The sequence below is a fragment of the Theropithecus gelada genome, chromosome 15 (genome assembly GCF_003255815.1).
Source record: "Theropithecus gelada isolate Dixy chromosome 15, Tgel_1.0, whole genome shotgun sequence".
Lineage (NCBI taxonomy): Eukaryota > Metazoa > Chordata > Mammalia > Primates > Cercopithecidae > Theropithecus > Theropithecus gelada.
Genome location: NC_037683.1, coordinates 11,345,419 through 11,359,171, shown reverse-complemented (window position 1 = coordinate 11,359,171; position 13,753 = coordinate 11,345,419). Strand labels below are relative to the sequence as shown.

The 13,753-nt window shown below is 50.2% G+C and overlaps 1 protein-coding gene across 2 annotated transcripts in view; it reads left to right on the top strand.

Moving 5' to 3' along the window:
• Positions 1-13,753, top strand: part of STXBP1 (syntaxin binding protein 1) — an 82,331-nt gene that overhangs the window by 63,138 nt on the left and 5,440 nt on the right. Inside the window, exons 13-19 of one of the 2 annotated variants that reach the window (XM_025360808.1) lie at positions 1-81; positions 2,625-2,763; positions 3,464-3,573; positions 4,960-5,061; positions 6,683-6,768; positions 8,926-9,080; positions 10,884-11,009. In XM_025360808.1, the coding sequence (XP_025216593.1) occupies positions 1-81; positions 2,625-2,763; positions 3,464-3,573; positions 4,960-5,061; positions 6,683-6,768; positions 8,926-9,080; positions 10,884-10,993 (783 nt within the window). In that variant the 3' untranslated portion in view covers positions 10,994-11,009. The remainder of the gene's footprint in view (positions 82-2,624; positions 2,764-3,463; positions 3,574-4,959; positions 5,062-6,682; positions 6,769-8,925; positions 9,081-10,883; positions 11,010-13,753) is intronic. The other variant, XM_025360809.1, reaches the window with a different exon arrangement.

Sequence of the window (13,753 nt, the reverse complement as noted above, 5' to 3'; positions counted from 1 at the left end):
TACTCCACCCACCTGCACCTTGCTGAGGACTGTATGAAGCATTACCAAGGCACCGTAGACAAACTCTGCCGAGTGGAACAGGTAGGACTCTCCTCCTTCTGCCATGGCAAGTTTTTGCCAGGTCCATTTACCCAGCAGAATTTTAACATCTGACCTTGAACATCCTGCAGAATCATAGGAAATAGAGACGGGAAGGCCTGCTAGATCGTGCTGTCTCAACTCTGGAGCCAGTGCGGTTGCACTGTCCATGGTAGGGACTAGATTGGTCTGGAATGCTGTGCCGTTTGGATTTTGCATGCCTATTTTGAAAGGCTCTATTTTCCCTGGAATGACTGAAGAAAGATGTGTGGGGTTCTGAGCCCTACGTTGACAGGGCTGGCAGAATTTTATATTCTGAATGTATTCTACTCTTGCCATGGCCAGGCCAGCTTTGGAGACCTTGAGCCTGACAGAGGGTAGAGCAGTAGCAGTCAGAAATTTGCTAGGATTGTAAATTGAGAATTTGGGATTCGAGTTCTGTCTCTGTCACTGATTATTTGATGTATCTGCTTCTTTGTGTTTCATTTTTCTAATCTGCAAAAGGGAAATCAGTGCTGACATTTTTCAAGGCTGTCTTGTGGAGTCACTAATCCTAGCTTAGATTCATCCTAATTCTTTAAGTGTTGCAACATTATAAAACCATCGTTCAACTTCTAAGCGAGGAAAGTTAAAAGATTCTGAAGCCGGCTGGGCGCGGTGGCTCACGCCTGTAATCCCAGCACTTTGGGAGGCTGAGAGGGGTGGATCAGAAGGTCAGTAGTTCAAGACCAGCTTGGGCAACACAGTGAAACCCCATCTCTACTAAAAATACAAAAATTAGTCGGGCGTGGTAATGAGTGCCTATAATCCCAGCGACTTGGGGGGCTGAGGCAGGAGAATTGCTTGAACCGGGAGGTGGAGGTTGCAGTGAACAGAAATTGCGCCACTGCACTCCAGCCTGGGCAACAGAACGAGACTCCGTCTCAAAAATAATAATAAGATTCCGAAGCCTCAGCTTGGCCTCTTTTCATGGAAGAAAAAAATTCAGGATCTCAGTGTGAAGCTAAGATTTCAATCCTCTGGTTTGATGTGACAGGCTCAGCTTAGGATTGTAAGCCCTGTCCCGTATCATTGAATATTTTATAAGGGGAAGCAGCCCTGCTAAAATCCATCAATTTTACAGGGGATTATAGCAAACACAAGGTGTCCTCTCAAATAGAACCTGACCATCTAGAAAATAGGTCATACCTAAATCAGTAAAAATGCAACTTGGGATTAATTTTGGAAGTTTACAAATTTTCAGAAGTGATCAAAAGTATGGTTGAACTAGTTGCATGATTAAAATCATGTCCTGCTAGTCAAATGTCTGTTGAGGCTGGTGGTAGGACTGAAAGGTGAAGGGGCCTGTGAGAGGTGTCCTGCCTTCCTGGGACACAGACTGGAGACAGACTATGAACTCGATATCAGAATTTGTATGGACTCTTGGGGTCTTGAGAGAAAAAAGGAGAGCCTTCAGGCAACCTCCTGAGAGCCACAGAGGAAGCTGCAGCTGAGTCCTGGTTGGCTGAGACCAGCGTGCTGCCTTCTCTGGCTCTGAGTCTCACCTGCATCATGAAGTGGGGTCAGAAGCTTGTGTTCACTTCACTCTTTCATTTCTAGTTTTTTCAGCTCTTATCTTCCCCTTCATCTCCTGGGGTTTGGATTTGCCGGTTTGGGGGCTCTTTTTTTCCCCTTTCTCACACATGGAACATGGTAGAAAGATTAAAAACAGGTTAAAACCCTGGAGCAGTTCAAACTCAAAAAGCATGTGCTTCAGTGAGAGGGGAAGCAGAGTGGAAAGAATCTGCCCATGCGGAGGCATCCTAAAATCCCAGCACTTTTCATGGGGGGGAAGCACATCCCTTTAAGCCCTGCTCCCTCACAGGGCCTTGTACCTCTGGAGGGCCTACCAAGATTTAGTCTTTTTTTTTCTTTTTTTTTTTTTTATGAGCCAGGGTCTTGCTCTGTCACCCGGGCTAGAGTACAGTGGTGCAATCATAGCTCACTGCAGCCTTGAACTCCTGGGCTCAAGCAATCCTCCTGCCTCAGCCTCCTGAGTAGCTGGGACTACAGGCATGCGCCACCATGCCTGGCTAATTTTTTTTTATTTTTGGTAGAGATGAGGTCTCCACTGTGTTGCCCAGGCTGGTCTCAAAACTCCTGGGCTCAAAAGATCCTCCCACCTCAGCCTTCCAAAGTGCTGAGATTACAGGCATGAGCCACCACCCCCAGCCAGGATTGAGTCTTTATCTGAGAAGCTGGCACAAGTATGCTGGCACTCACCTACAGTGAACAGCCTACTTTAAAACAAGATGGGAAATCATTGTGGTTTCTGTCGGGCAAGTGGCACTCAGGGCTTTTATCCACCCTCACTGATGCTGTGGGAGACAGTGCTGATCACACTCCTGCTAACTACAGTGCATGATGAGAATAGAAGCACCTGTTTTAAGACCTTCCCCAACCAAGCTGGCAGTTCTAGACATTTGTGGATCCTGAATTTCCTAAGAGCCACCATCCCTCCACACTGTCACCAGAGAGATGGGGCCAACGAGATATGTTTTCCATAGGACCTGGCCATGGGCACAGATGCGGAGGGAGAGAAGATCAAGGACCCTATGCGAGCCATCGTCCCCATTCTGCTGGACGCCAATGTCAGCACTTACGACAAAATCCGCATCATCCTTCTCTACATCTTTTTGAAGAATGGTAGGGCTGTGGGACCTAGAGAAAGGCACAGGCCCTGTCTTGGGGAAACTGAGACAGCTGAGAAAGAGGAAACAAAGTAGAGAAGTCATTTAAAAGATACGTACTGGGGAAGGGAAAGAAGATCCCGCGGGCCCTTCTTGTTTGGGGAAATACAGTGTAGTCAGATCATTGCAGCTAGAGGCTGAATGTTCCCCGGTCATTGTAGAGTTAATAAATGGTGTGGAGTAGATGGAAGACGACAGGGCTGGGGAGGGAAGGAAAGCTGCTTGGCCTCGTGGCCAGTTTACCAGAGCTCTGCCCACCAGGTATTTTTAACTTGCATCACATTGGTAATCTCTGCCTTTAAAAACTGACTTTTACCCAGTTCAATCACAGTTGCCCAGGAATGTCCATTGTACAAAAGATAGATAATAAAACTCTCGTCCAGTTTGACTTGATTCAGGGTGCGGGTGGGCAGGGGTTGCTGAGAAGCCAGGGGGCAGATGGAAACACAGACTGTGAGGAGCAGCTGCTGATGGTCTTCACTCAGGCAAAGTGGCTGGAGGGGAATCGGGATCCTCATGTTGTCCTCACTGACAGTGAAGCTGATGAGTTAGAGGAGCAATGTCCACTAACGCTGAGGGGAGAAGGGCCATCATCCAGCCTGTCCCATTGGGTGCATGGGGGCTGTGTGTGGTGATCGGGTGTCTTGTGCCCTCAGGCATCACAGAGGAAAACCTGAACAAACTGATCCAGCACGCCCAGATTCCCCCAGAGGACAGTGAGATCATCACCAACATGGCTCACCTCGGTGTGCCCATCGTCACCGATGTAAGAGGCCAGCTCAGGTTCTGCAGGGAGGCGGGAGGGGAGCTGGCAGATCTGTCTGCTTCTGCTCTCTGACTGACGTACAGCATCCTCTGATACACACTTGTACGTCGAGAGAGAGAGACACGGAATCAGAGGATAAAGGTGTAAAGCTATATATAAACTAGAGGCACAAAGCCAAGAACTAGACCTGAACAGCAGTGAGTCATTCACAGACGTGAAAGCTGAGCTGTCTTGGAACCAAACCATAACAGGGTCCCCACCGTTTTATCTGTCTTGTCTCAGCGTCCGTCTGGCCTCACCTTTGGACAGCTTAGCCTCAGCGTCCCCTGTGAAGATGAGAATATGATGCTTAGAGCTAGCAATTTGGCCACCTTTGAGTCTACTGCACTGGGTTGGTTCAGAGCCAAGTTAGGGCAGATTATCTGGGAGGCCTGGACCATGTGATGTGCTCTAGAAGAGGTGGGGTGAAGCCTCCAGGACCCTTGCAGAGGACTCTGCCATGAGCCTCGTATGTCGCAGCCCCACTGTGTGCTTGTCTTCTATAGGCACAGCACTAACAAAGCTAGGGTTGCAAATATTCTCCCTCTGGAATCTTATAGACAAAACTGTTCCAGTGCCACCAGACCATAGCCCTGTAACTAGCAGGAGTTTGGCATTTTTAAACCCTTGCTCACAAGAGGGATCAAAATGAGAATGGAGACATGCATTCATTCAGTACAGCCGTGCTGCTGAAATCCAGTACGGCATGCTCCAAGTAGTATGCCCTCCTCTAACAGGCAGCAAACTACTTTTTCAACTGCCTGGTGTTTGTTGTTTTTTTTTTTTTTTCTGATGGCACTTACATACTTGAACTATGTTTGCCATTTTTTTTGACCTTTTTTTTTTTTTTTTTTTTTTTTTTGAGAGAGATTCTTACTCTGTCGCCCAGGCTAGAGTACAGTGATGAGATCTTGGCTCACTGCAACTTCTGCCTCCCAGGTTCAAACAATTCTCCTGCTTTGGCCTCCTGAGTAGCTGGGATTACAGGTGCACACCACCATGCCTGGCTAATTTTTGTATTTTTAGTAGAGACAGGGTTTCGCCGTGTTGGCCAGGCTGGTCTTGAACTCCTGACCTCAGGTGATCTGCCCACCTCAGCCTCCCAAAGTGCTGGGATTACAGGTGTGAGCCACCACACCCGGCCTTTTTATTACTTTAAAGAACAAGTTTGCTCCAGGTTCCCAAAAGGGCACATTTTGGGCTATTCCAAGGAAAACCATGCCCCCCATTACTCTTTGCCATTGCTGCCTCTGGGGTCCTTCAGAGAATTTCTAGAGAGTAGCAGAGGTCACCTAGGGCCCAAGTGGCCCTGACTCAGGTTCTCACCTGGTGTGTGTGTGCATGCAGTCCACGCTGCGTCGCCGGAGCAAGCCGGAGCGGAAGGAGCGCATCAGCGAGCAGACCTACCAGCTCTCACGGTGGACTCCTATTATCAAGGACATCATGGAGGTCAGTGCTGGGGCGTGGGGAGGAAGAACCAGGCCCAGGGCCCTTGGATTGTCGGCCTGGATGCTTCCAGCTTCACCTGCTGCGAGGTGCCACTGACTTCACGGGTGCTGCCTCCACTTGAGGATTCCCATCCAGGCCTCCTTCAGCCCTCGTGGCGCCCCTTGCCCTGCGGGTTTATGAAGAGCTGATAGACTGTTAAGCACAGCCCCAGATCTATTTGTCGTTATGTCTTGGAGGACTCAGCTCCTATAACAGAGACCCCTCTAGGGTGCCGCATCCAGAGGGGCCCAGGTGCCTCTCAAAGGTCAGATGAGTGACATCATATCTCCACACAGGTGGCTCAGCACACCTCCCCAGTGCAGCCCTGCCTGCCCTGCCCTGCCCTGCCCTCCTCCTGTTGCTCCCTACCTGAGCCTCCACACACAGCAAATCAGACTCTGCTCCTCTGGCCAAAGCAACCCCTTGCCTGGCATGTTCTCACCCTTCCACTTCCCTTCCCAGATCCTGCTTTCCATCAAAGCCCCTCTTGAATCTCACCATTTCCATCTGCTGCCCCATCTGTCTGAGCACTCAGCACACGGAGGCCTCCCCTGGACTCCTTAGTGCACATGTGCCACTCGGTGCCTCGGGTCGCCTTTTCGTTTGTTGGTCCTGTCCCCTCAGCTGCTGTGTCGTCTGCACAGAGCCTCTAGTGCAGCAGGTGTTTTTGCAGTTGTTGGCTGGAAGGTGTATAAGGTGGTGGCCACCACCATAGCCCTGTGGGGTCACTCCCTTCTCTCCTTGTAGCGGGAAGAGACCCTGCATAGAATCCCGCACCACTAGATCTTTCCAACTTGATTGGTGAACAAAACTAGGGTCTAGAGAATGAAGGAGTTTTTCTTGGGATCCCTTAGTTAATTCCTGGCAGCCCAGGTGTTCCTATTGAATTGTACATTAATATAAATGTATTTTAAATATATAGAGTGAGTCAGCTCCCATTTTTAAAATCCACAAACTAAAAGGATGAGTGAACATGAAACATCTAGAAACCTATTATATCTCTTTGCTTGTTGGGATAGCCAACCCCTCTGTCTCATTCCCTCCTTTGTTCTCTGCTCCCTTTTGCTCCCCCTCCTCTCCAATCCCCTAAAGAGACATGTGTAGGCTTCATGTGGGAGCTGTAAGGAAGAGTGTGGATTTCTAGGCAGCAGGAGGTAGATGGTGAGAGTCCACCCACCAGATAATTAGACACTTGGAAAACGGAGTGGGTAAGACTCCTTTGTGCAGGAGAGACTGCTTGTGCCTGGTTTCTACAAGGCTGATGGCAAGTATCAGGAATTTATTGGACAAAATGCATCATTTATAAAACCTCACGTAGATTATGAAAGTGAATAAACTGGAAGAGAAGCAAGAAAAAACTTCTCTTAAAAAGCAGGCTATCTCAGCGTCCAGACAGTTACAAAGCATCTGGTCTAACCGAGCCCTGTGCTAGGCACCTCTGGCCGCAGGGAAAGGAGCTCTGGTTGCTGCAAACCTGGCCATGGCTTTGCCAAGTGACATGTTCTCCAGATCATCTGGCCTTGGTTCCCGTCAGCACTTTTCAGACAGATGGCAAGCTAATATCTGTCTCTTTTCCTTCTAGGACACTATTGAGGACAAACTTGACACCAAGCACTACCCTTATATCTCTACCCGATCCTCTGCCTCCTTCAGTACGACTGCCGTCAGGTAGGTGAAAATCCCCTAGCAAGGACAGAGCGGGGCCAGCTCTGGTTGGATGTCAGCTCTGCAGCAGTCCCACTGTGTGGCTATGTGATCTGCCAGAACCCTCTCGCTGCTGCTCCCCACAGCTGCAGCGTGGGCCAGGTCCGCACAGTGGCCCCACGGCCCTTCCCCCTCCAGCATCCTGTTCCTCTCTGATTCATCCCTCACACCTCCCTCCCTTACTCCGCATCAGCCGTGCCAGCTTCCTCGCACTTCTCGAACAGTCAGGCCCACGTCTGCCTCAGGACCACTGCACTTGCTTTTCCCTCTGCCTGAAATTATCTGTCCCCAGATATATCTGCATGGGTTGGGCACGGTAGCTCACACCTGTAATCCCAGAACTTTGGGAGGCCAAGGCGGTTGAATCACTTGAGTCAGGTATTTGAGACCAGCCTGGCTAACATGGTGAAGCCCCATCTCTACTAAAAATACAAAAATTAGCTGGGCATGGTGACTCACGCCTGTAGTCCCAGCTACTCAGGAGGCTGAGGTAGGAGAATTGCTTAAACCCGGGAGGCGGAGGTTGCAGTGAGCCAAGATTGCATCACTGCACTCCAGTCTGGGTGACAGAACAAGACTCCGTCTCAAACAGACAAACAAAAGATATGTCTGCATGGCTTGCCGCTTATCTCCTTTGGTCTTTAATCAAGTGTTACCTTCTCCAATCTTGCCTCACCACCGTGTTTAAAATTGCAGCGCATCAGCGTTCACAGCTTTACTCCTGCAGTCCAAGTGTGGAGCAGCCCACATGTCCCCCAGCTGACAAGTGGGTACCACACGTGGTCTCTGCACACAGTGGCTCCTGAGAACAGTGAGGGCTGAGCACGCACTCGGGACGGTAGAGTTATCAGCTCGAGAGGGCAACCCTGGCACTGCAGCTTTGCCACTCCTGGCACCCCAGGATGTGCACGTCTCTGTCCCTCCTCTCCCACTTTCCCTGCCTGTCTTCTCTCTTGCGTCTCCTCTCTCTGTGTTCACTTTTGGCCTCAGCTGGGCCAGAGGCCTGTGGCGGCCTCTGTGTCATTGTGTAGCCCTTCTCATGGCAGCAGAGGCAAAACGAAAATTGCCAAACATGGCATAAAATACAAAATCCCCAGTAGCGCCACAGTCAGGCTGGGTGATGAGAACGGGATGTCAAATGATTGCACAAGGAACGAAAGTGACCGTGAGATTCTCTGTTGGCCCAAACGGTGCCCCAGGCTTCTTCCTGGTTTGGAAAGTGACTGTAAGGCTGTCATGAGTCAGGAAGAAAGGTGATGCATTGCAGTGGCCAGAAAGGACTTGCTCCTTTCATCTCATTTTTCTCATTTTCTTAACCTGGGAACAACCCATTTGTTCCTATTTCTCAGTCAAAGGTAAAGGCTATTGAAGGAAACCCAGGGACAGAGGGAGGCCCCTCTGGGAGCAGCCACACCATTGAAGTACTCTTCTTGCCTGGCTTCACCGCGATTTCCAGAAGGCAGCTCAGGGATGGAGAAGCCTCCCCCGTGGTGCCTGGACAGGGTTGCAGGGCTTCCCTGTGCTTGGCCCTATAGCACAGAGCTCTTCATCAGACCAGGATTTGGGCTCACTTCCTTCTCCCTACCTCCCCATTCAACAACGACCTTTTGGTCAAGGCCTGTGTCTCCTTGGGATGTGGTACTGGGGAGGCCCTCACTCAGTACATGTTTTCAGGGGATCTGTGTGCCAGCCTGAAGACAGCTCTTAGACTGTCATCACTGTGCACTGACAGCAGAGTGTCCCAGGCAAGCTCAGAGGCATGCACAACTTGGGGTAGACGTCTGCATGAGCCTGTAGCAGGGGGATGCTACTGAACTTGACCCAGCAAAACGTCAGAGCTGAACTGATCCTGTCTGTCGCCTGCATGTTTCTAAGAGTGACAAGGTCACAGCAGCACAGGCGTTCATAGTGACTCTTCTCCTGGGAACCAGACCACTTGAAAATTGCATTGCAGTGAAATTCAGCCAACACTTACTAAGCGTCTACTCTGTTTGGGGCACAAGTGTACAGACCTAATATGTAAACAAACCACTGGGGTATGAAGCACTAGATGCCGTGAGTGCAGATAAACTGACTGATATACGTGCACACTCCCTCTCTCTCTCTCTCTCTCTCTCTCAGCGCCCGCTATGGGCACTGGCATAAGAACAAGGCCCCAGGCGAGTACCGCAGTGGCCCCCGCCTCATCATTTTCATCCTTGGGGGCGTGAGCCTGAATGAGATGCGCTGCGCCTACGAGGTGACCCAGGCCAACGGAAAGTGGGAGGTGCTGATAGGTGAGTGGCCATGCTTCCAGCGGAAGGCGCCGCCGCATCGCACCTCAACTCCATTCCACGCTTTGGTGTCGCATTCTGTCATAGACTCCCTTAACCCACAAAACTTAGTCTCTGTGGACAGCAGAAGCTAGGGGACAAGGGTTCCCTCCTTGGTCTGCCCTGCTGCATCTCTCAGTGGAAGGCAGCCTCATGAGGTAAGAAGTGCCTGATCGCAGGGTCTGGCAGACTCAGGCTCAGGTTCCTGCTCTGCAGACTGCAAGTAGGGGACCTTGAGCAAGTGGCTGGAGCTCTCCAACCATTTTTTTACTCAACAAAATGGGATCAGTAATACTCACAGCATGGAACTAGGCCCAAGATGAGGTCTGTCAGTTTCCTGGCATTGGCCTCATGCCCAGGCAGAAATGGGCAGTGAATGGCAGTCAATCGCTGCCCTCTTCACTTGTCAGGTGGAGATGGACGGACAGCTGTGAGCAGGTGCTGCCTGAAACTACTGCCTGACCGTTGGACTCTGCTCAGGGCTACCCCAGCCACCTCCAACCACTTTCTAGCTCTGCCATGCCCTTTCTCGTATTTCCTGTTCGTTTTCCAAAAGAGAGGAAGCGACTCGTAGGAGCTGACTTAACGCAGCAGGAGCTTTTTCTCCTTTCTCTTGCCTTTGGGGGCTTCTATGATGTTTAGGGCTGGAAGAAGATGAATGAGCTAAGAAAAGTCTTGCTTTCTCCAGATGCCTCCCTTTTTGTTCTGTTTTGCCCTTAAAAAAATGGAGGGAACCCACCAGCCTGGGGGGCCCTCTCAACACTGGCAAGAAGCTGTCATGTTCACTACCCTGGCTGGGCTCTGTTCTCAGTGGAAACAGGCTCACGCTGAGCAAGAAGAAGCCAAGGCTCTTGGCCTCCATTTGTAAAGGGGTGTGCTCTGCACCCGTTGGGGAATTATACCCTCCAGGGCCAAGGATGGCTTCTCAGGCCACTTACACATGAACTGCTACAGGGAGAGGCCCGGAGCTGCCCCGGCTGGGAGGCATCGCTGACCTTCTGCCATAGGTGCCCACCACTGGTCTTAATCCCAGGCACAGTCATTATCTCAATAACAAGTGGCGGTTTTATACTTCCAATTTGGGGTGAGCAAGTCACAGCACCTCCACAAGGTATCCAAGTGAGCAGACTCCGTGGACCAGTCCACATGGCTGTTCCTGGGTTTTTCAAGATGGATCTGGGGCTGTCAGCCGCCTCTCTGAGAGCACAATCCGGTGGGGAGACTGTACCTCCCCGCCACAGCCCTCCAGCTTCCCGTGTCAGGTCACCAGCTCTCCACATAACTGTTTCGCCCTCCTGTTGTGTAGCCCCTGTGAGAAAGCCCTCTGCTTCCTGCTTGCATATGTGTTGCATGAATGTAGGGAGTAATTCTGGAGCTCAAACACAGCTTTTCTGGACAGAAGCTGTCACAGCCAGGCTTTGGGTGTAAATCTTCCCCTTCATCTTTAGACCTGACTTGAGGTTCCATATACTGGGAGGTGGGAACCTGGGGGTATGAAGTTGCCCATGAAGATTCATGGAGGGGCCTCGCACAGACAGCTGACGTCCGCTGTGTTGCCTCCCCTGCTTTGTGCATGCCAGCCGCCTTGCTGCCATGTGTGTGCGTGCACGCTTGTGTGTGTGCGCTTGTGTGTGTGTGTATGCATGCACGCATGTGTGTGTCTGGCTTTCTCATACCTCATTGACTGCATAAAATGTAGGCCTAAGTTGGCATGTTCCTGTGACGTACCTTTGTTCAAGCAGTCAGCTGGCCTCTGTTCTCCCACAGGTTCTACTCACATTCTTACTCCCACCAAATTTCTCATGGACCTGAGACACCCCGACTTCAGGGAGTCCTCTAGGGTATCTTTTGAGGATCAGGCTCCAACAATGGAGTGAGAGCCAAAGAAACAAAGTAAAAGCAGCTTATTACAGAAAAGAAACTCTTCCACTCTGAAGGGCTTTCTTTGATTATTCCGTCACTCTTTTTCTTTATTTCTTCCTTTTTAGTTTATTATTTATTTGATTTTGTTTCAACAAGAAAATGCTTGCAGTTCTCAACACCGATTGAAAATGTGTCCAGTGCTGCCCTCACAGCCCTGCCATGAACCCTCCGGGCTCCGACCTGCTGGCTCACTCATGCCTTGGGTTCCACACTGCTCAGTCAGACGCCTGCAGGCCGCTGGGTGGAAACCAAAAATGATAATGACTGCTGTGAACAGTTGTCAGAGAGGGAGCTGGGATTCTGGGGGATGCCTGAGGCACAGTGCCCAAGCCTGCTGGTCTGGGATGCATTTGTGGCCCCCACAAGGAATTTAAAGTTCCTGATTTTGCTGGGTGTGGGGGTCTGAGAGCGAGGCCAGTGGACATTTGGGGAACACCTTGTCCAGGAAGGCAGGCGGTGGTGGAGATGGCTGGTCATGAGGGAAGCTTGGCAGGGAACACAGAATAGACCCCAGGTCAGTGGCAGCTGGACAGATGGTGTGAATACCTTTTTCCTAGGACAGGCACTTCTCAAGAAATAAGTGATAAGGAGTAATTGGGTCACAAGCCGCCATCTCCTTGGGGAGCTCCAATCGTTAGTGGGAAGAGCTTTTGTTTCATGTTCCTCTGTAGGAAACAGCACTTAACAGTCATTTGCTCTTTTAGTAATTACTTTTAATTCTGTGGATCCTTTCGAGAGTTGAGTAGTCATACCCCTCTCTCTCCCACTGAAGGTCCGAGAGCCTTTCAGTAGAAATGTATTCTCTTTTTTTTTTTTTTTAAAGATGGGGTCTTGCTGTGTTGCCCATGCTGGAGTGCAGTGGCTCTTCACAGGTGTGATCACAACACACTGCAGCCTCAAACTCCTGGCCTCAAGAGATCCTCCTGTCTCCACCTCCCGAGTAGCTGGGACCATAGGCCCACACCGCTGTGCCCAGCATAAACCTATTATTAATGCTCTGTGTGGTTTTAGAGAGTGTATTCTGTCTCCCACCAAGCTTGTTACCCAGAACCTGTTGTCTGCTTAGTAGACTATCCAAATTTTATTTTATTTATTATTATTATTATTATTATTTGAGATGGAGTTTCGCTCTCGTTGCCCAGGCTGGAGTGCGATGGCGCGATCTCGGCTCACCACAACCTCTGCCTCCTGGTTTCAACCGATTCTCCTGCCTTAGCCTCCTGAGTAGCTGGGATTACAGGCGTGTGCCACCACGCCTGGCTAATTTTTTTTTTGTATTTTTAGTTGAGACGGGGTTTCTCCATGTTGGTCAGGCTGGTCTCGAATTCCCAACCTCAGGTGATCCGCCTGCCTCAGCCTCCCAAAGTGCTGGAATTATAGGCATGAGTCACCGCGCACAGCCGACTATCCAAATTTTGATCTTCAAAATTGTCCTCATTCCCTCCTCTCTCTTTCCATCCTTCAGATATGATGGGAACCTCCTATGTGTTTAAATGGCAGGCTTCCATCATCACATCGGTGACTCCTTAGCTTGTTATACATTCTGTCATGAGGCCATATTTTGTGTACCTGACTTTGTGTATATTATTGACAATGGACCCTTGAAAAGCCCCTTCACCTGAGCCAAGATGTGGCCCAGTGAGTCACAGAGCTTGAGTCCCCTGTGAGCAGTGGAGAGAGACCTGGACTCAGAGCCAGGAGGACTGGCCTCCACCCCAGCTCCTCCATGGGCACCTGTATGGCTGTAGGAAGATACCCTCGCTCTCTCGGCCATAGCATAGGAGCACAGGGAAGCTGGATCGCAGTGCCCCCAGGCATGCAGGACCTCTGACATTCTGTACATTCAGTGATTACGATTTGTGCCTCAAACCGTGCAGTCCTGCCCACTCTCTCACTCTCTGGTGAGCCTCAGGGGAATGGCCCATCAGAACCTTGGCTAGGTGGCATCAGCAGCTGCTTGTGTATGTTAGGAAAATGATGCTTCCTCCTAAAAGTAGGAACAGGAGGCTACGCTGCTTATCTCCTCCTCTCTCCCTTCCTTGACATGAACGTCAGGGCAGCAGTGTGCTAAGGAACTGAAAGTAGCTGGGAAAGCAGAAAGTGGACCTGGTTATAGCCCTGGGCTATAGCTCCCATCCTGCCTGGGCTGGCCCTCCCTATAAAGCAAGGCCAGTATGGGGTGAATAAAAGCCATTCTTTAAAAAAAAAAAAAAAAAATCATTCCTTAGAAGCACCTTGATAGGTTGTAAATCAGAGACATCTGGTTCTGTGTGCAGACTGCAGGTAGGTGGATGGATTTGCTGCAGTATGTATTTTAAGACTTCTAGAAAGACAAATGTTCAGTCGAGTCTGCAGCAATACCAGACCACTTGCAGCATCTGAAAGCAGCACAGGCTCAAACTGCAAAAGCTCCTGCTAGGATGGGCTTCCCTGCTGGGCTTCCCTGCTTCAGAACAAGCTTCTCCTTTGCAGAGTATTTTCCTTTGCATTATATTTGATCAGCACAGTAGGTCTCAGCTGCCATCAAAACAAAGAGAAAGTAAACAGACTCCGTATATCCCTGGCTTCTGAAATCATTTGCTGAGTGGTGTTGGGTTTTAGAGCATTCAGTTAAGCAAGGCACAGAGCCCTAATACCAGTGAGGTCAGAAAGCAGATTAAGGTCTGACTTGCCCTATTCTGTTATGATCGGCCAGGTGACCAAAGTGCAGGCCA